The sequence below is a fragment of the Lucilia sericata genome, unplaced genomic scaffold (genome assembly GCF_015586225.1).
Source record: "Lucilia sericata isolate MDLA Ls3-8-SP2 unplaced genomic scaffold, ASM1558622v1 Contig001379F_arrow, whole genome shotgun sequence".
Taxonomy (NCBI): domain Eukaryota; kingdom Metazoa; phylum Arthropoda; class Insecta; order Diptera; family Calliphoridae; genus Lucilia; species Lucilia sericata.
The window spans coordinates 60,182-83,088 of record NW_023995320.1 but is presented as its reverse complement, the minus strand read 5'-3'; the positions used below and the strand labels follow the sequence as shown (position 1 = coordinate 83,088).

General features: G+C 29.8%; 1 protein-coding gene across 4 annotated transcripts in view; it reads right to left on the bottom strand.

Annotated features, from left to right (window-relative positions):
* Positions 1–2,305: 2,305 nt before the first annotated feature.
* LOC119611154 overlaps positions 2,306–22,907 on the bottom strand; it is a 64,020-nt gene continuing 43,418 nt past the window's right edge. For 3 of the 4 annotated variants that reach the window (XM_037966651.1, XM_037966649.1, XM_037966650.1), the window contains exons 7-8: positions 22,351–22,539; positions 2,423–3,730 (exon numbers count right to left, since the gene is read on the bottom strand). In XM_037966651.1, coding sequence (XP_037822579.1) covers positions 2,780–3,730; positions 22,351–22,539 — 1,140 coding nt within the window. In that variant the 3' untranslated portion in view covers positions 2,423–2,779. Of the gene's footprint in view, positions 3,731–22,350; positions 22,540–22,907 lie in introns of all 4 variants that reach the window. The other variant, XM_037966648.1, reaches the window with a different exon arrangement.

Here is a 22,907-nt window from a genome sequence, read left to right as displayed (position 1 = left end):
TCTGTGATCACTTCGATTTTTCATAAAAATTATACTTTTTGAGTGAAAACATAAAAGTCCATTTAACTTGGAGACTAGAAGAGATAGGGCCAAAACAATGATAATCTGTGATCACTTCGATTTTTCATAAAAATTGGACTTTTTGAGTGAAAACATAAAAGTCCATTTATCTTGGAAACTAGAAGAGCTAGGAACGAGACAATGATAATCTGTGATCACTTCGATTTTTCATAAAAATTGGACTTTTTGAGTGAAAACATAAAAATCCATTTATTTTGGAAACTAGATGAGATAGGGCCAAAACAATGATAATCTGTGATCACTTCGATTTTTCATAAAAATTGGACTTTTTGAGTGAAAACATAAATGTCCATTTAACTTGGAAACTAGAAGAGATTGGACCTAAACAATGATAATCTGTGATCACTTCGATTTTTCATAAAAAATTAGACTTTTATGAGTAAAAACATAAAAGTCCATTTATCTTGGAAACTAGAAGAGATAGGAGCGAAACAATGATAATCTGTGATCACTTCGATTTTTCATAAAAATTGGACTTTTTGAGTGAAAACATAAAGGTCTTTAACATGGAAACTAGAAGAGATAGGACCAAAACAATGATAAACTGTGATCACTTCGATTTTTCATAAAAAATGGACTTTTTATGAGTCAAAACATAAAAGTCCATTTATCTTGGAAACTAGAAGAGATAGGAGCGAAACAATGATAATCTGTGATCACTTCGATTTTTCATAAAAATTGGACTTTTTGAGTGAAAACATAAAAGTCCTTTAACTTGGAAACTAGAAGAGAAAGGACCAAAACAATGATAATCTGTGATCACTTCGATTTTTCATAAAAAATTGACTTTTATGAGTGAAAACATAAAAGTCCATTTATCTTGGAAACTAGAAGAGATAAGAGCGAAACAATGATAATCTGTGATCACTTCCATTTTTCATAAAAATTGAACTTTTTGAGCGAAAACATAAAAGTCCATTTATCTTGGAAACTAGAAGAGATAGGGCCAAAACAATGATAATCTGTGATCACTTCGATTTTTCATAAAAAATTGACTTTTATGAGTGAAAACATAAAGGTCCATTTATCTTGGAAACTAGAAGAGATAGGAGCGAAACAATGATAATCTGTGATCACTTCGATTTTTCATAAAAATTATACTTTTTGAGTGAAAACATAAAAGTCCATTTAACTTGGAGTCTAGAAGAGATAGGGCCAAAACAATGATAATCTGTGATCACTTCGATTTTTCATAAAAATTGGACTTTTTGAGTGAAAACATAAAAGTCCATTTATCTTGGAAACTAGAAGAGCTAGGAACGAGACAATGATAATCTGTGATCACTTCGATTTTTCATAAAAATTGGACTTTTGAGTGAAAACATAAAAATCCATTTATTTTGGAAACTAGATGAGATAGGGCCAAAACAATGATAATCTGTGATCACTTCGATTTTTCATAAAAATTGGACTTTTTGAGTGAAAACATAAATGTCCATTTATCCTGGAAACTAGAAGAGATAGGACCAAAACAAAGATAATCTGTGATCACTTCGATTTTTCATAAAAATTGGACTTTTTGAAAGAAAACATAAAAGTCCATATATCTTGGAAACTAGAAGAGATAGGCCTTAAACAATTATAATGTGTGATCACTTCGATTTTTCATAAAAATTGGACTTTTTGAGTGAAAACATAAAAGTAGATTTATCTTGGAAACTAGAATAGATAGGACCAAAACAATAATAGTCTGTGATCACTCCGATTTTTCATAGAAATGGACTTTTATGAGTAAAAACTTAAAAGTCCATTTATCTTGGAAACTAGAAGAGATAGGGCCAAAACAATGATGATGTGTGATCACATCGATTTTTCTGTTTTTGAGTAAAAACATAAAAGTCCATTTATCTTGGAAACTATAAGAGATAGGAGCAAAACAATGATAATCTGTGATCACTTCGATTTTTCATAAAAATGGACTTTTTGAGTGAAATCTTAAAAGTCCATTTATCTTGGAAAGTAGAAGAGATAGGACCAAAACCATGATAATCTGTGATCACTTAAATTTTTCATAAAAAATGGACTTTTTAAGTGAAAACATAAAAGTTCATTTATTTTGGGAACTGGAAGAGATAGGGCAAAAACAATCTTCGATTTTTTTGAGAAAGTATGTATTTTGAATGAAAACATAGAAGCTCGTGCTTGATTTGTTGCTAAAACTTACCTGGTTATTAAAAGGAGTCTTTTATAACTTAAAAGTTACAGACTTTTTTTTAATTTTTCAAACAATTATCACATTTATTATTTTTGTTTTTTAATAATTTTTTACAAATATCCTTGATTCTTAATTAATAAAACATTTATGCAGTTTAATAACAATAACTTAATAGTTTTTATGCATTTTAAAATATAAAGGAACATACATATAATTAAATAAATAATATATTTTATTTAAATTGAAATAAATTAAACAGAACTGTGCTTTAATATCCTGTAATTTTGTGATAATTATCAAAACTAAACATTTTCAGAGTATAAAAAGCATTTTAAACATCAAACATAATTTTGGGTTTTAACTTTTATAATTTTTTGATCAATTACTAACAAATTAAAGCTCAAAACCAATTTTTGGCCTAAATAATCATCAATTTGTTGAAATATCTTTCTTCTTCTTCTATCAATGATATCATCCTTCTAGATGTCAAGAGAATTTCGATTTTAAATAACTTCATGTTTTGCCATAAATACCGCCGCTATCTCATGATTTAGTGATATTACTGTCTGACTGCTCTGTTTGCTCTTCCTCTTTGGACTCAGTGTGTACTTGAGCTACATGCAACACCTTCTCCAAATCCACTGGTTTTCCTACCGTCACATCATCTTCCAAACCATGATCTATACTTTCACAGCGCATGAACGACTGGCGTCGTCGACGTAAAGCCAAACTAGTAGAAGGTTGTGGTTCCTCAGCTATTTCGTCTTCAGCCTCTGCCTGTATGGAGGCCTCTACCACCCCATCACCATCACAGCTGCTTACATGGGTTACCTTAATATGGACATTTTCGCCTTCTATGGATTCAATACGATCCAAACTGGTTGGCAAGGTATACTCCTCGGATGACTGTTTCTGGCGTTCTGGTGACTTAGAGTGTTTGGTACTCCTCCTATGGGCAGGTACTTCCTCCAGTTTTATCTTCTGCTTTTCGTGCTTCAACCTCTGCTCTTCATCGATATGCACTAGTAAAAACGGCAACTTGAGAGACAATTCCCCACCCATACCCGACAGAGTTAATTTGACTTTAACATAATAGGACACATAAATGGCAAAAACATTACGTTCATCGCTATTGGTGGCACCGTGGGTGACAGCTGCCGTTAAAGCGGTGGGTGGTATTAGGACACCAGGACTTGAGCATTTATTAGGCGAGTGATTGGCTTGCATTAGAAAGTGAGGAGTACGTAGAGCGGAAGCTGCTATATCGGCGGTTATTTCATCTGGTTCAGTACTACGCTGTAGTGTGTCCTCCAAAGCGATCCAATTTTTGGTGGCTCCACGTTGAGGTTTTAAAATAACGGTGGTATTGAGAGTAGTTCCGGGAGCAACATGCTGGTCAACCGGCGGTGGTGAGACATTATCAGAGTCGGCTACTACATTTTTGAATTTTCCATTATTAAACATGCAGACATCAACGTGTTGGATGGCACAAACCTGGAAGAAAAAAAATTTTATAAAATTGTTTTCATATCTATAGAAACAGTCTACTATGACTAGGGTTATAAAATTAAAATAGAGCTGTTTCTATTTCTCAGCTCATAAACCAGATTGTGGAATAGATTATGGTACAGACTAACGTCTACGGCAAAAACAATGGAATAGAATGACAAATGCATTAACGACTATATTATGGACTTTGAACTAGATTAGGGACTATTTGGACTATACAATGGAAGGATTATAACCAGACTATGACTACACTATGACTACACTATGACTAGACTAGACTATGACTAGACTATGACTAGACTATGACTAGACTATGACTAGACTATGACTAGACTATGACTAGACTATGACTAGACTATGACTAGACTATGACTAGACTATGACTAGACTATGACTAGACTATGACTAGACTATGACTAGACTATGACTAGACTATGACTAGACTATGACTAGACTATGACTAGACTATGACTAGACTATGACTAGACTATGACTAGACTATGACTAGACTATGACTAGACTTGACTAGACTATGACTAGACTATGACTAGACTATGACTAGACTATGACTAGACTATGACTAGACTATGACTAGACTATGACTAGACTATGACTAGACTATGACTAGACTATGACTAGACTATGACTAGACTATGACTAGACTATGACTAGACTATGACTAGACTATGACTAGACTATGACTAGACTATGACTAGACTATGACTAGACTATGACTAGACTATGACTAGACTATGACTAGACTATGACTAGACTATGACTAGACTATGACTAGACTATGACTAGACTATGACTAGACTATGACTAGACTATGACTAGACTATGACTAGACTATGACTAGACTATGACTAGACTATGACTAGACTATGACTAGACTATGACTAGACTATGACTAGACTATGACTAGACTATGACTAGACTATGACTAGACTATGACTAGACTATGACTAGACTATGACTAGACTATGACTAGACTATGACTAGACTATGACTAGACTATGACTAGACTATGACTAGACTATGAACTAACTATACTAGCTCAACTAGACTATGACTAGACTATGACTAGACTATGAACTAGACTATCAACTAGACTATCAACTAGACTATCAACTAGACTATCAACTAGACTATCAACTAGACTATCAACTAGACTATCAACTAGACTATCAACTAGACTATCAACTAGACTATCAACTAGACTATCAACTAGACTATCAACTAGACTATCAACTAGACTATCAACTAGACTATCAACTAGACTATCAACTAGACTATCAACTAGACTATCAACTAGACTATCAACTAGACTATCAACTAGACTATCAACTAGACTATCAACTAGACTATCAACTAGACTATCAACTAGACTATCAACTAGACTATCAACTAGACTATCAACTAGACTATCAACTAGACTATCAACTAGACTATCAACTAGACTATCAACTAGACTATCAACTAGACTATCAACTAGACTATCAACTAGACTATCAACTAGACTATCAACTAGACTATCATAGACTATCACTAGACTATCAACTAGACTATCAACTAGACTATCAACTAGACTATCAACTAGACTATCAACTAGACTATCAACTAGACTATCAAGTACACTATCAACTAGACTATCAACTAGACTATCAACCAGATTATCAACTATACTATCAACTAGACTATCAGTACACTATCAACTAGACTATCAACTAGACTATCAACTAGACTATCAACTAGACTATTAACTAGACTATCAACTAGACTATCAACTAGACTATCAAGTACATTATCAACTAGACTATCAACTAGACTATCAACTAGACTATCAACTAGACTATCAAGTACACTACCAACTAGACTATCAACTAGTTTATTAACTAGTTTATCAACTAGTTTATCAACTAGACTATCAACTAGACTATCAAGTACACTATCAAGTACACTATCAACTAGACTATCAAGTACACTATCAACTAGACTATCAACTAGACTATCAAGTACACTATCAACTAGACTATCAACTAGTTTATCAACTAGACTATCAACTAGACTATCAAGTATACTATCAAGTACACTATCAACTAGACTATCAACTAGACTATCATATAGACTATAAACTAGACTATTAACTAGACTATCAACTAGACTATCAAGTACACTATCAACTAGACTATCAAGTATACTATCAAGTACACTATCAACTAGACTATCAACTAGACTATCATATAGACTATAAACTAGACTATTAACTAGACTATCAACTAGACTATCAACTAGACTATCAAGTACACTATCAACTAGACTATCAACTAGACTATCAACTAGACTATTAACTAGACTATCAACTAGACTATCAACTAGACTATGAAGTACACTATCAACTAGACTATCAACTAGACTATCAAGTACACTATCAACTAGACTATCAACTAGTTTATCAACTAGACTATCAACTAGACTATCAAGTACACTATCACGTACACTATCAACTAGACTATCATATAGACTATAAACTAGACTATCATATAGACTATAAACTAGACTATTAACTAGACTATCAACTAGACTATCAACTAGACTATCAAGTACACTATCAAGTACACTATCAAGTACACTATCAACTAGACTATCAACTAGTTTATCAACTAGACTTTCAAGTACACTATCAACTAGACTATCAACTAGACTATCAACTAGACTATTAACTAGACTATCAACTAGACTATCAACTAGACTATCAAGTACACTATCAACTAGACTATCAACTAGACTATCAAGTACACTATCAACTAGACTATCAACTAGTTTATCAACTAGACTATCAACTAGACTATCAAGTACACTATCACGTACACTATCAACTAGACTATCAACTAGACTATCATATAGACTATAAACTAGACTATTAACTAGACTATCAACTAGACTATCAACTAGACTATCAAGTACACTATCAAGTACACTATCAAGTACACTATCAACTAGACTATCAACTAGTTTATCAACTAGACTATCAACTAGACTATCAAGTACACTATCAACTAGACTATCATATAGACTATAAACTAGACTATTAACTAGACTATCAACTAGTTTATCAACTAGACTATCAACTAGACTATCAAGTACACTATCAACTAGACTATCAACTAGTTTATCAACTAGACTATCAAGTACACTATCAACTAGACTATCATATAGATTATAAACTAGACTATCAACTAAACTAACAGCTAAACTATCAACTAGACTATCAACTAGACTATCAACTAGACTATCAACTAGACTATCAACTAGACTATCAAGTACACTATCAACTAGACTATCAAATAGACTATCAAGTACACTATCAACTAGACTATCATATAGACTATAAACTAGACTATCAACTAAACTAACAGCTAGATTATCAATTAGACTATCAACTACACTATCAACTAGACTATCAAGTAGACTATTAACTAGACTATCAACTAGACTATCATGTAGACTATCAACTAGACTATAAACTAGACTATCAACTAGACTATCAACTATGTTACCAACTAGACTATCACTAGACAATCTAATAGATAATCGACTAGTCTATCATCTACACTATGACTAGACGATCAGCTAGACTATCAACTACACTATCAACTAAACTGTCGACTAGACTATCAGCTAAGCTATAACTAGACGATCTACTCGATTATCAACTATTGAGTTTAATTGAGTTTTCAAAACTCAATCAAATGCATTGTTGTAAAGAATTACAACATTTCCAACATCCTGTCAAAATATGCTAAATTCTAGGGAATTTTTCATGAATTTTTATATTTAATTTATAAAGAGTTTTTTTGCTTTTATTAAATTGTGTTCATTTCACTCAATTAGTTTAAGGTGTTGAAATTAAATAAATTGTTTAAATATTTTCCGCAACAAGGCATAATGTTAAAAGCTGCTGAAAAAATATACATATAACAGTAGCTTTTATACATAAAGGTTTTGCTTTAAATTTATTTTATAGGTTTGAGTTTTATTTGATAAGTTATTTAAAATTTTACATTTTATGTGGCAAATAACCCATAAAATTTTACTTTGTCAAATAAAATCTTTAATAAAAAATAATGTAAGCATAACTTAAGGGGCCCATTAAATTTTATCATAAGGTAGCTGTATAATATGTAAGAAGTAATAAAAATTTACTGATTTTATTTAAGCATGACAGTAATAAAAGTATGCTCAACATTAAAGGGTTAATAGCATAAATTGTTGTTTAACAATTATTAAGAATATTGTGTAGCAGACTAAGTTAGAATTTCTATTGCCAAACATAAGCAAGTGGTATTGTGTGAAGTAAGTATATTGGTTTTGCGGCATGTAAAGCATAGTTTTAGGAGTAAGAGTAAGATAAAAAATTATATTTTAGTTTAAAGCGGGTAAATATTTAAAAACTATTAAATTTAAAATATCAGACAAAAATTGTTCATACAAAATTTGTCCTTTAAACTTTTGATAAATGACTAGGAAAAGACCCATAGAAGATAAAATGTTTACATTTGCTTGTTCAATTATTTACTTAGCTATTCAATTATGTAACAAATTATGAAAACTTTTCTGTTGCCTTCATTAAGGCTTAATATTTTTATTTATTTTAATTCAATAAAACTTTATTTGTAATACAATTTTTTTAATTAGTCTACTAATTTATGAAAGTTAGAAAACTGTTTTAGATTTCTAACTTTTTACAAACATTCAAAAGTTTTTTAAGAAAACTTTGTTCAATTAGTCAAAGAAATTAACATAACTTAGCTTTTAGTAAAAAAAAAAAAAACATTAACAAAATTTTTATGCATTTAAATGAGCTAAAAGAGACAACATTAGCAGAGTTTTAGTTGTTTTAGAAAAATAAGAGGAAAGCCTACTTTTAGAGGAAAACAAATTTATTCAAAATGAAACTTAAAGAAAAAGAAAAGACTAGACTATAGACTAGACTATAGACTAGACTATAGACTAGACTATAGACTAGACTATAGACTAGACTATAGACTAGATTATTGACTAGACTATAGACTAGACTATAGACTAGACTATAGACTAGACTATAGACTAGACTATAGACTAGACTATAGACTAGGACTACTATAGACTAGACTATAGACTAGACTATAGACTAGACTATAGACTAGACTATAGACTAGACTATAGACTAGACTATAGACTAGACTATAGACTAGACTATAGACTAGACTATAGACTAGACTATAGACTAGACTATAGACTAGACTATAGACTAGACTATAGACTAGACTATAGACTAGACTATAGACTAGACTATAGACTAGACTATAGACTAGACTATAGACTAGACTATAGACTAGACTATAGACTAGACTATAGACTAGACTATAGACTAGACTATAGACTAGACTATAGACTAGACTATAGACTAGACTATAGACTAGCTATAGACTAGACTATACAGACTATAGACTACTATAGACTAGACTATAGACTAGACTATAGACTAGACTATAGCAGACTATAGACTAGACTATAGCCTAGACTATAGACTAGACTATAGACTAGACTATAGACTAGACTAAGACTAGACTATAGACTAGACTATAGACTAGACTATAGACTAGACTATAGACTAGACTATAGACTAGACTATAGACTAGACTATAGACTAGACTATAGACTAGACATAGACTAGACTAAGACTAGACTATAGACTAGACTATAGACTAGACTATAGACTAGACTATAGACTGATATAGACTAGACTATAGACTAGACTATAGAATAGACTATAGACTAGACTATAGACTAGACTATAGACTAGACTATAGACTAGACTATAGACTAGACTAAGACTAGACTATAGAAGACTATAGACTAGACTATAGACTAGACTATAGACTTAGACCTATAGACTAGACTATAGACTAGACTATAGACTAGACTATAGACTAGACTATAGACTAGACTATAGACTAGACTATAGACTAGACTATAGACTAGACTATAGACTAGACTATAGACTAGACTATAGACTAGACTTAAGACTAGACTATAGACTAGACTATAGACTGACTATAGACTAGACTATAGACTAGACTATAGACTTAGACTATAGACTAGACTATAGACTAGACTATAGACTAGACTATAGACTAGACTATAGACTAGACCTATGACTAGACTATAGACTAGACTATAGACTAGACTATAGACTAGACTATAGACTGACTAGACTATACTATAGACGAACTATTAGACTATAGACTAGACTATAGCCTAGACTATAGACTAGACTATAGACTAGACTATAGACTAGACTATAGACTAGACTATAGACTAGACTATAGACTAGACTATAGACTAGACTATAGACTAGACTATAGACTAGACTATAGACTAGACTATAGACTAGACTATAGACTAGACTATAGACTAGACTATAGACTAGACTATAGACTAGACTATAGACTAGACTATAGACTAGACTATAGACTAGACTATAGACTAGACTATAGACTAGACTATAGACTAGACTATAGACTAGACTATAGACTAGACTATAGACTAGACTATAGACTAGACTATAGACTAGACTATAGACTAGACTATAGACTAGACTATAGACTAGACTATAGACTAGACTATAGACTAGACTATAGACTAGACTATACTAGACTATAGACTAGACTATAGACTAGACTATAGACTAGACTATAGACTAGACTATAGACTAGACTATAGACTAGACTATAGACTAGACTATAGACTAGACTATAGACTAGACTATAGACTAGACTATAGACTAGACTAGATAGACTATAGACTAGACTATAGACTAGACTATAGACTAGACTATAGACTAGACTATAGACTAGACTATAGACTAGACTATAGACTAGACTATAGACTAGACTATAGACTAGACTATAGACTAGACTATAGACTAGACTATAGACTAGACTATAGACTAGACTATAGACTAGACTATAGACTAGACTATAGACTAGACTATAGACTAGACTATAGACTAGACTATAGACTAGACTATAGACTAGACTATAGACTAGACTATAGACTAGACTATAGACTAGACTATAGACTAGACTATAGACTAGACTATAGACTAGACTATAGACTAGACTATAGACTAGACTATAGACTAGACTATAGACTAGACTATAGACTAGACTATAGACTAGACTATAGACTAGACTATAGACTAGACTATAGACTAGACTATAGACTAGACTATAGACTAGACTATAGACTAGACTATAGACTAGACTATAGACTAGACTATAGACTAGACTATAGACTAGACTATAGACTAGACTATAGACTAGACTATAGACTAGACTATAGACTAGACTATAGACTAGACTATAGACTAGACTATAGACTAGACTATAGACTAGACTATAGACTAGACTATAGACTAGACTATAGACTAGACTATAGACTAGACTATAGACTAGACTATAGACTAGACTATAGACTAGACTATAGACTAGACTATAGACTAGACTATAGACTAGACTATAGACTAGACTATAGACTAGACTATAGACTAGACTATAGACTAGACTATAGACTAGACTATAGACTAGACTATAGACTGGACTATAGACTAGACTATAGACTGGACTATAGACTAGACTATAGACTAGACTATAGACTGGACTATAGACTAGACTATAGACTAGACTATAGACTAGATATAGACTAGACTATAGACTAGACTATAGACTAGACTATAGACTAGACTATAGACTAGACTATAGACTAGACTATAGACTAGACTATAGACTATACTATAGACTATACTATAGACTAGACTATAGACTAGACTATAGACTAGACTATAGACTAGACTATAGACTAGACTATAGACTAGACTATAGACTAGACTATAGACTAGACTATAGACTAGACTATAGACTAGACTATAGACTAGACTATAGACTAGACTATAGACTAGACTATAGACTAGACTATAGACTAGACTATAGACTAGACTATAGACTAGACTATAGACTAGACTATAGACTAGACTATAGACTAGACTATAGACTAGACTATAGACTAGCCTATAGACTAGACTATAGACTAGACTATAGACTAGACTATAGACTAGACTATAGACTAGACTATAGACTAGACTATAGACTAGACTATAGACTAGACTATAGACTAGACTATAGACTAGACTATAGACTAGACTATAGACTAGACTATAGACTAGACTATAGACTAGACTATAGACTAGACTATAGACTAGACTATAGACTAGACAATAGACTAGACTATAGAGTAGACTATAGACTAGACTATAGACTAGACTATAGACTAGACTTTAGACAGGACTATAGACTAGTCTATAGACAAGACTATAGACTAGACTATAGACTAGACTATAGACAAGACTATAGATAAGACTATAGACTATAGACTAGACTTAGACAAGACTATAGACTAGACTATAGATAGCTAAGAATATACTTTGAATGTTCTAGTAATTCTAGTTTACTTTAATCTTAATGTATTTTTGTAATATTTTTATTTGTTTATAATTCATCTTTTTATATCATATATGCTAGTATTTCACGTTTACATTTAGAATATTTTTGTGTTTCAATACTTCACATTTGCTACATACTTTTAGGCTTTTTACAGCTTTATAAAACATTAAACTTTTTCGAAGTTAAATGTGTCTGCTTTGTAAGAAAATCTTTATCAATAAACATAAAATCCACAATAAAATTATACTTTTTTATTGGAACATAAAAATATGTATTACATATTTCTTTTAATTTATTCATGAGAAATTTCGTAGTGAAGCGGTATGAGGCAAAAACTTTTAAATGTTAAGGCAAAAAATATTATTTTGAAAAAGTCACGCTTGACTAAATAATAATTGTTATTTTTCTTAAGCAATAACTTTTAATTAAATTTTAAATTGAAACAGCACTGCTTAATTTAAATATATTTGTAGGTGGCAAAATGTATAGCATATTTATAGGCGGCAATTTGGGTAATAAGAAAGCTAAGGCGCAATAAAAGTTTTGGTATAAAGAAAATAAATAATTATTATTAAAGCATAAAATTTTTATTTTGAAATTAAATTTGTTTATGTTTATTACAGAAAAAGTGTCAAAAATGTTAAGTGCTTAAGATTTCAACTAATAACTTTCTGAATATTTCTAAAATTAACTCTTTAATAAGTTTGAAATCATATTGTTTAATAATACAATATGATTTCAAGCATATCATCAGGCTTTTACTTTTTAGTTTATAAACCTTTCATCATTAAAAAGTTAACATACTTTTAGGTTAACATCTGTTTTTTAATTTTACTATTTATAATGTGCTTAAATGTTAATTTTGTTGTTGTTTTTCCTACTTAAACCATAGTTATATGTTGCATGTCTATAAAAAGAAAATGTTTTCCAATAACTTTTTTTTATTAACATGCTGTAATTTGTAGCATACTTTTATATGCCATAGCATACATAATGGCACTATAAAAGTATATGTTGCTCCAATGAAAAACAAACTGCAACAAAATTAATGGAAGGATAAAATGTTATTTAACATGTAGAAACGTATGTTCATAGTGCAGCTGTTTGTAGCAAATTTTTACTGTTTCAGCATGAAGTTGTTAAAACAAAAAGCATGCTTTTAGGCGGAAAATAAAAATAGCTTAAATTCAACCTAAAAAGTAGTTGAATAAGAGTATGTGGCAAGGAAATGACCTTAAAAAATTACTTAAAAAACAATTCGTAAACAAAAACTTCCAAGCAAAACTTATATCTCTTTCATATATGTATCTCCTATTCTATTATTGTTTTTTTTAACAACAAATGTTAAAGTATTGTGATTTATTTCAATATTGTGTGACCATATGGCCAAAGAAAATATACTTATCTATACAGATGTTACCCCAGAGAGCTTATTTCTTAGCAGGTCAAATAATGTGAGTTGACTTGTTGAGTGTGTGTGCGTTTTTATTTATAAAATATGGATTTATATTTATTTGACAAAAATGGAAATAGATATTTAAGTAACTTTTAAATATTAAACTCCTTGGAATAGGCCACCAAAAATGCTTTACTGTACGTCCTGATAGTATGCTTTAACAATAATAAACAATCTACTAACTACTAACTAACTAACTAACTAACTACTAACTAACTAACTAACTAACTAACTAACTAACTAACTAACTAACTAACTAACTAACTAACTAACTAACTAACTAACTAACTAACTACTAACTAACTAACTAACTAACTAACTAACTAACTACACTAACTAACTAACTAACTAACTAACTAACTAACTAACTAACTACTAACTACTAACTAACTACTACTAACTACTAACTAACTAACTAACTAACTAACTAACTACTAACTAACTAACTAACTAACTAACTAACTAACTAACTAACTAACTAACTAACTAACTAACTAACTAACTAACTAACTACTAACTAACTAACTACTAACTAACTAACTAACTACTAACTAACTACTACTAACTAACTAACTAACTAACTAACTAACTAACTAACTAACTAACTAACTAACTAACTAACTAACTAACTAACTAACTAACTAACTAACTAACTAACTAACTAACTAACTAACTAACTAACTAACTAACTAACTACTAACTAACTAACTAACTAACTACTAACTAACTAACTAACTAACTAACTAACTAACTAACTAACTAACTAACTAACTAACTAACTAACTAACTAACTAACTAACTACTAACTAACTAACTACTAACTACACTAACTAACTAACTAACTAACTAACTAACTAACTAACTAACTAACTAACTAACTAACTAACTAACTAACTAACTAACTAACTAACTAACTAACTAACTAACTAACTAACTAACTACTAACTAACTAACTAAACTAACTACTAACTAACTAACTACTAACTAACTACTAACTAACTAACTAACTAACTAACTAACTAACTAACTAACTAACTAACTAACTAACTAACTAACTACTAACTAACTAACTAACTACTAACTAACTACTACTAACTACTAACAACTAACTAACTAACTACTAACTAACTAACTAACTAACTAACTAACTACTAACTAACTAACTAACTAACTAACTAACTAACTAACTAACTAACTACTAACTAACTAACTACCTAACTAACTAACTACTAACTAACTAACTAACTAACTAACTAACTAACTAACTAACTACTAACTAACTAACTACTAACTAACTAACTAACTAACTAACTAAACTAACTACTAACTAACTAACTAACTAACTAACTACTAACTAACTAACTAACTAACTAACTAACTACTAACTAACTACTAACTAACTACCTAACTAACTAACTAACTACTACTAACTACTAACTAACTAATTAACAATACTAACTACTAACTAACTAACTAACTACTAACTAACTACTACTAACTAACTAACTAACTAACTACTAACTAACTACTAACTAACTAACTAACTAACTAACTAACTAACTAACGAACTAACTAACTAACTAACTAACTAACTAACTAACTAACTAACTACTAACTACTAACTAACTAACTAACTAACTAACTAACTACTAACTAACTAACTACTACTAACTAACTAACTAACTAACTAACTAACTAACTAACTAACTAACTAACTAACTAACTAACTAACTAAGTAACTAACTAACTAACTAACTAACTAACTAACTACCATTCGAATATAATATACCAGTAGAAAACTGTTATAAACAATGTTTTCCTTCCTTTAAAAAACTATTATACTACAATTTTTATGGTAACAACTGTTTTACACAAAACTGTTTACAGACTAAACTGTTAAAAAGAATTTTTTTTTTTGAAAGTCAAATCAGAAGAAGTTTTCTATAGAATAAACTGTTTAACATTAAATTTTCTTCAGAAAAAAACTGCTAAAGTATGCTGAAAGTATATACTGTTATACTGCAAATTTTATACAGAAACAACTGTAAACACGCGACAGAAAACTTATACAGCATCATTTCTTTAGACCAAAACATTTAAAAACTGTTATACATATAGTTTTCTATAGAGAAAAGTGTTACACAAAACTTTATACAAAGTTTTTACAAAGTCTTTATTTGGAAAAAAGAACTGTTATACTGAAAATTTTCTATAAAAGCAACTATACACTAAACTGTATGAAACTCATTCATAAACATTTCTTTGGAAAACAAAAATGTTTTATATAGAAAAAAAAACTAATATACATAACATTTTCTTTTGAAAAGTTAAGTTGTAATACAAAATGTGTTCAGAAGGAAAAACTGTTATACTGCAAATTTTATACAGAAAAAACTGTTATACATAAAACTTTATACACAGCAATCTTATATGAAAAAAAATCTTTAGAAAAAACAATTAAACTGTTATACGCAATGTTTTCTATAGAGGAAAGTGTTGCACAAAACATTTCTTTAGAGAACAACAATGTTTTCGGTAGAAAAAAACTATTATACATACAATTTTCTTTTGAAAAGTTGTAATATAAAAATTAAAAATCTGTTATACACAATGTTTTCCATAAAGGAAAGTGTTGCACAAAACATTTCTTTAGAAAACAACCATGTTTTCTATAGAAAAAAAAACTATTATACATACAATTTTCTTTTGTAAAGTTGCTATACAAAAAGTCTTCAGAAGGAAAAACTGTTATACTGCAAATTTTATATAGAAAAAACTGTTATATATAAAACTTTATACACAGAAAACTTATATGGAAAAATTCTTTAGAAAAAGCAATTAAACAACTGTTATACGCAATGTTTTCCATAGAGAAAAGTGTTGCACAAAACTGTATACAGAGTTTTAAAAAGTTTTTTGTAGAAAAAACACAAAACTTTTTTTTGGAAAAAGAACTGTTATACACAAACTTACTTGACAAAAAATTGTTATACTGCAATTATTCATTTTATAACATTCAGTATGCATTTCGGACATTCAAACCCGTCTTGGATAATCTGACGATTTCAAATTATATGGAACTTTCGAGAGACGATCTTGAATTTCAAATTGTAAAAATCCTTCTTTAGGCGATGTTGTAACTGCCAAACAATAAAAGTATGCTTATAAAATCTTAAATAGCAACACCGGAAAGTATGCAACATGTTTATATACTTAATTAAATTTTGCCTTAGGTAATTGTCCTTAAAAGGGGAGATAAATAAATATCAAGGTGAAAGTTTATATTAGTTTATATAACTAAAATTAGAAGACTAAAACTATTACGTGAATATAATATGTGTAATATATGCTAAAGAAAATGTTTAAATTGTAAGCTTTCTGCCTAATATTATACTAAACACATATAAAAAAGACACAGTTTAACAAAGTTTACAATTTTTCAAATGAAAAAAAAATTATGAGGATTCTTTTAGTAATAATATTTAGTTTGAAATGTGAATATAATACTTGCCCCTAAAAATATGTATAAGAATTTGAATTGCATGCAAATTTAACAGATCAACCTCAGTATTTAAACATTTATAAGATTACAAAGAAAATTACAAGGTTTATTTTTTGATTTATAACAATTAACTTTTTCCATTAGTATAGGGGTGGGTCTAATATTACATTTCTGTTAGTTTTGCAAAGTAACATCAACTCCTAAAAGTATGCTAATTAAGTAACACATTGTTAAACACAAAATAAACAAATGGAAAAAACTAAAAGGATTTAGAAATTAGTTTTTCTCATCATATTTTTTTAAATAGAATATAATTTTTTTTCTGAGTACATTACAGGAAATAAATGTGCTGTAACTGACAAGTGCCCTTTGTACAACCTTTGTATATATTCAAAATGTTTTCTAGCATATTTTTTGGGAGAAATGAAAAATTGTGGTTTTAAGCAAAGAAGTGTTGTTTTTCTTTCTAAACAGATTGTACTATTTTAAAATTTCCAGAAATTAGAAGAAGAAAAACAAAGTTAATGAAAAGTTGTGGCTTTTGATAAGGAAAACATAGCATGTGCAGGAACATAACCAGATAGTTTTTTAATGGTAATTTAAATGCAAATAGATATGTTTCGTAAGAACTATAAATATGTATAGTTTTTTTTTATTGTTTTGTAACAAATGTTAAATATTGCAATTGTCTAAAAACATGTTACCAGTCAATTTCCTTATAAAAGAAAAAAAAAAAAAAAAATTTTTTCTCTAGAACTGAACTAGAAGTGAACTAGAACTGAACTAGAACATAACTAGAACTAGAACTGAACTAGAACTAGAACATAACTAGAACTGAACTAGAACTGAACTAGAACTGAACTAGAACTGAACCAGAACTGAACTAGAACTGAACTAAACTGAACTAGAAACTGAACTAGAACTGAACTAGAACTGAACTAGAACTGAACTAGAACTGAACTAGAACTGAACTAGAACTGAACTAGAACTGAACTGAACTAGAAATGAACTAGAACTGAACTAGAACTGAACTAGAACTGAACTAGAACTGAACTAGAACTGAACTAGAACTGAACTAGAACTGAACTAGAACTGAACTAGAACTGAACTAGAACTGAACTAGAACTGAACTAGAACTGAACTAGAACTGAACTAGAACTGAACTAGAACTGAACTAGAACTGAACTAGAACTGAACTAGAACTGAACTAGAAACTGAACTAGAACTGAACTAGAACTGAACTAGAACTGAACTAGAAACTGAACTAGAATGAACTAGAACTGAACTAGAACTGAACTAGAACTGAACTAGAACTGAACTAGAACTGAACTAGAACTGAACTAGAACTGAACTAGAACTGAACTAGAACTGAACTAGAACTGAACTAGAACTGAACTAGAACTGAACTAGAACTGAACTAAATAGAACTGAACTAGAACTGAACTAGAACTGAACTAGAACTGAACTAGAACTGAACTAGAACTGAACTAGAACTGAACTAGAACTGAACTAGAACTGAACTAGAACTGAACTAGAACTGAACTAGAACTGAACTAGAACTGAACTAGAACTGAACTAGAACTGAACTAGAACTGAACTAGAACTGAACTAGAACTGAACTAGAACTGAACTAGAACTGAACTAGAACTGAACTAGAACTGAACTAGAACTGAACTAGAACTGAACTAGAAACTGAACTAGAACTGAACTAGAACTAAACTAGAACTGAACTGCTTGAACTAGAACTGAACTGCTTGAACTAGAACAGAACTGGAGCTGAACGAAAACTAAACTAGAACTGTACTAGAACTGAACTAGAACTGAACTAGAACTGAACTAGAACTGAACTAGAACTGAACTAGAACTGAACTAGAACTGAACTAGAACTGAACTAGAACTGAACTAGAACTAAACTAGAACTGAACTAGAACTGAACTAGAACTGAACTAGAACTGAACTAGAACTGAACTAGAACTGAACTAGAACTGAACTAGAACTGAACTAGAACTGAACTAGAACTGAACTAGAACTGAACTAGAACTGAACTAGAACAGAACTAAAACTGAACTAGAACGGAACTAACTTGATCTGCTTTATCAGAATATTATGATTCCAATGCAGTGCTTTAGTGTATAAAAACCTTATGAATATTTTCCTAAGAAAATAGTTAAGTGGTTGCTCCAGTTTGCAAAGTATGATTTGCCATTTAAAAATCCTTTTTTAAAAAAAAGGTAGAGTTTAAAACACTACAACTTTGCACGTTCCACAATAATATTTGTTCACATAATTCTTCCATTTATTTCATTCTTAAAACTTTAAGGTTTTCATTATTTTAATAAGAAAATACAAGTTTTATTTTTTTCAAGAGAAAGCAAAAGTACATTTCCTGCTGTTATTGAAGACAAGTGAAAGGAGCCGGAAATTTTCAAAGAAAACACGCAAAGCAAATAATGTTGAATAACATAAATTCAATACAACAGAGACGTAGCAGGAAATGTAAGGAAAATTAAAATAAATTAAAGAAATGTTTAAAAATAAACATTTAGAAAATGCCAAGCTAAGAAAAAAATAAATAAATATGAAAGATGTATCAATTAAATTAATTAGGAGATTCTTTAATAATTAAGAAAACGTATCAAATTTTCTGGGAAAGAATAAAGTACCTAAACTTAAAAGCGCTCTTTTCTAAATATAATATTTATATTTATTAAAATCTTTAAATATCTTTTTATAATTTTATGCCAAAACATTTACTATTTATTTGCACTTACGCCTAAAAGCTTTATTATATTAAGGCGATTTGCGTGTTTTTCTTTTTCAAATTCTATTTGCATAAATTTTTGATATTTGCTTTGTAACCCATTTTAAATGTACATATTTTTTTCGAGCAAACAAATGAAAGAATACAATCACCAGTGGAAAAACTGTTAAGTGGTTAAAAAAACATTGAATTTATAAATCTACAGTATGTTTTCAGGCTGTTGTGAGAACATGTAAAAATTCTTGTTTTCGTTCTTGTTTGTACAACTGTTGAGGACTACGGTTTTGTTATAAAGAAAGCAAAAGGGATTTGAGTAATTGTTTGAAAAGAAGAAGAACCAATATTTAAACAACATTATCATAGTAGACAATGTGAAGAGTTGTATACAAATATTGGACCATTTATCATATTAAAACATTTCTATGGAAAATTGTTGCAAAAGCTTAAAGTTCTACAACAAACAAAAAATTTAATTTTAAAAACTGGCTACAAAAGACTAAAATACAAATTCTAAAAATATAAAAAAAACTTATTTGAAGCATAATCTGAGGCTTTGCTTAACAAACTAAATATGGCATATGTTAAGGCTTGTAAAAAAGATAGGAATATGTATTAAGTGTACTTGGTATTAAACCATAACTGAAATAGAAATTAACTAGAACTGAACTACAACTGAACTAGAACTGAACTAGAACTGAACTAGAACTGAACTAGAACTGAACTAGAACTGAACTAGAACTGAACTAGAACTGAACTAGAACTGAACTAGAACTGAACTAGAACTGAACTAGAACTGAACTAGAACTGAACTAGAACTGAACTAGAACTGAACTAGAACTGAACTAGAACTGAACTAGAACTGAACTAGAACTGAACTAGAACTGAACTAGAACTGAACTAGAACTGAACTAGAACTGAACTAGAACTGACTAGAACTGAACTAGAACTGAACTAGAACTGAACTAGAACTGAACTAGAACTGAACTAGAACTGAACTAGAAACTGAACTAGAACTGAACTAGAACTGAACTAGAACTGAACTAGAACTGAACTAGAACTGAACTAGAACTGAACTAGAACTGAACTAGAACTGACTAACTGAACTAGAACTGAACTAGAACTGAACTAGAATGGAGCTAGAACTGAACTAAAACTGAACTAGAACTAAACTAGAACTGAACTAGAACTGAACTAGAACTGAAACTAGAACTGAACTAGAACTGAACTAGAACTGAACTAGAACTGAACTAGAACTGAACTAGAGCTGAACTAGAACTGAACTAGAACTGAACTAGAACTGAACTAGAACTGAACTAGAACTGAACTAGAACTGAACTAGAAACTGAACTAGAACTGAACTAGAACTGAACTAGAACTGAACTAGAACTGAACTAGAACTGAACTAGAACTGAACTAGAACTGAACTAGAACTGAACTAGAACTGAACTAGAACTGAACTAGAACTGAACTAGAACTGAACTAGAACTGAACTAGAACTGAACTAGAAACTGAACTAGAACTGAACTAGAACTGAACTAGAACTGAACTAGAACTGAACTAGAACTGAACTAGAACTGAACTAGAACTGAACTAGAACTGAACTAGAACTGACTAGAACTGAACTAGAACTGAACTAGAACTGAACTAGAACTAACTAGAACTGAACTAGAATAGAAATAGAACTGAACTAGAACCAAGTTCAAATATCGCTTTTGCATTTTGTCAACATCAAGTGAGTTATGTTCTGAACAACACTGTGAAGTTAGTGTGAAGTTTTTAGGCCAATTCCATTGTATTGTTTACCAGAATCACTATGGTTTTATTTTAACGTTAGACTAAACCTTTTTTCTTTTTTTTTAAATACATTTTTAATATGCTTAACAGTATATACACTTTTAATTGCGGAAATCAAGTCTGTTTTATCCATATGCTTTTGTGTGTGAAAAATTATACAAAATAATAAAATTTTATTGTTTTTAATGTTCTACATTGTACCCGGTTACCAGGTTACTTTTGTTTAATGTATTTAACAAACATTAACATAACTGGTTTAATCCCCTTTTTTATTTAATGTATACACTTGTTTAAAAATAGTTTCATTTTTGCAGCATTTATATAATGTATTTAAACCAGCAAACATTTTATATTTAAATTAAGATTAAAAATTTAAACATTTCACCATATTCAATATTTTAAATATCATAAAGAAAATTCTTTAAATTTTTCTTTCAACTAAAACTCTCACTACTTCAAGGAAAACATTTTTTACCATTAATTTTGCAACAGCTTAACTATTCATCTTTAAAATGGAAAAAAATGGCGAACAAATGTTTTACTTACACGAATTTTTCTTACAGTCTTTCTACTGTCATTGCGTATATTTATGGTGACACAAACATCCTCACCATGCGTATACCAGGATTTATCCAAACTGGCACGTAAACCCACACGACCATCTTGCAGTAGGAAGGGTTTATCAACAGCACCCTGAGGGCCACCACTTAAGTTAGTGGTGCAAACACTGTCATACTGGAAATATGTTGAAGAGAAAGAAAATTTGTTTAATAAAAACTTTTAACAATTTCAATTAATTATTAATATTTTTAGTAATAGTTAGTAAAGTAAAATGTGTATAAGTAAAGGTTACAATTATGAATAAAGGTCTTGAAAAATTATTGGAAAACTTTATTTTATTAATAATTCTTAGAAACAGCAGTTCTTATTACTTAAAAATTTTAATATTTTATGAGATGTGTTTAAGAAGTTTATAGCTTATTATCTAAGCTTTAATTTGCCATATTAAACATAAAAATCCTTTAAGAATTATAAAAGTTATAGTTAATTTTCGCATAACACCTCTGAATTAATATTAATCATACGTACTGTGGGAATAATAA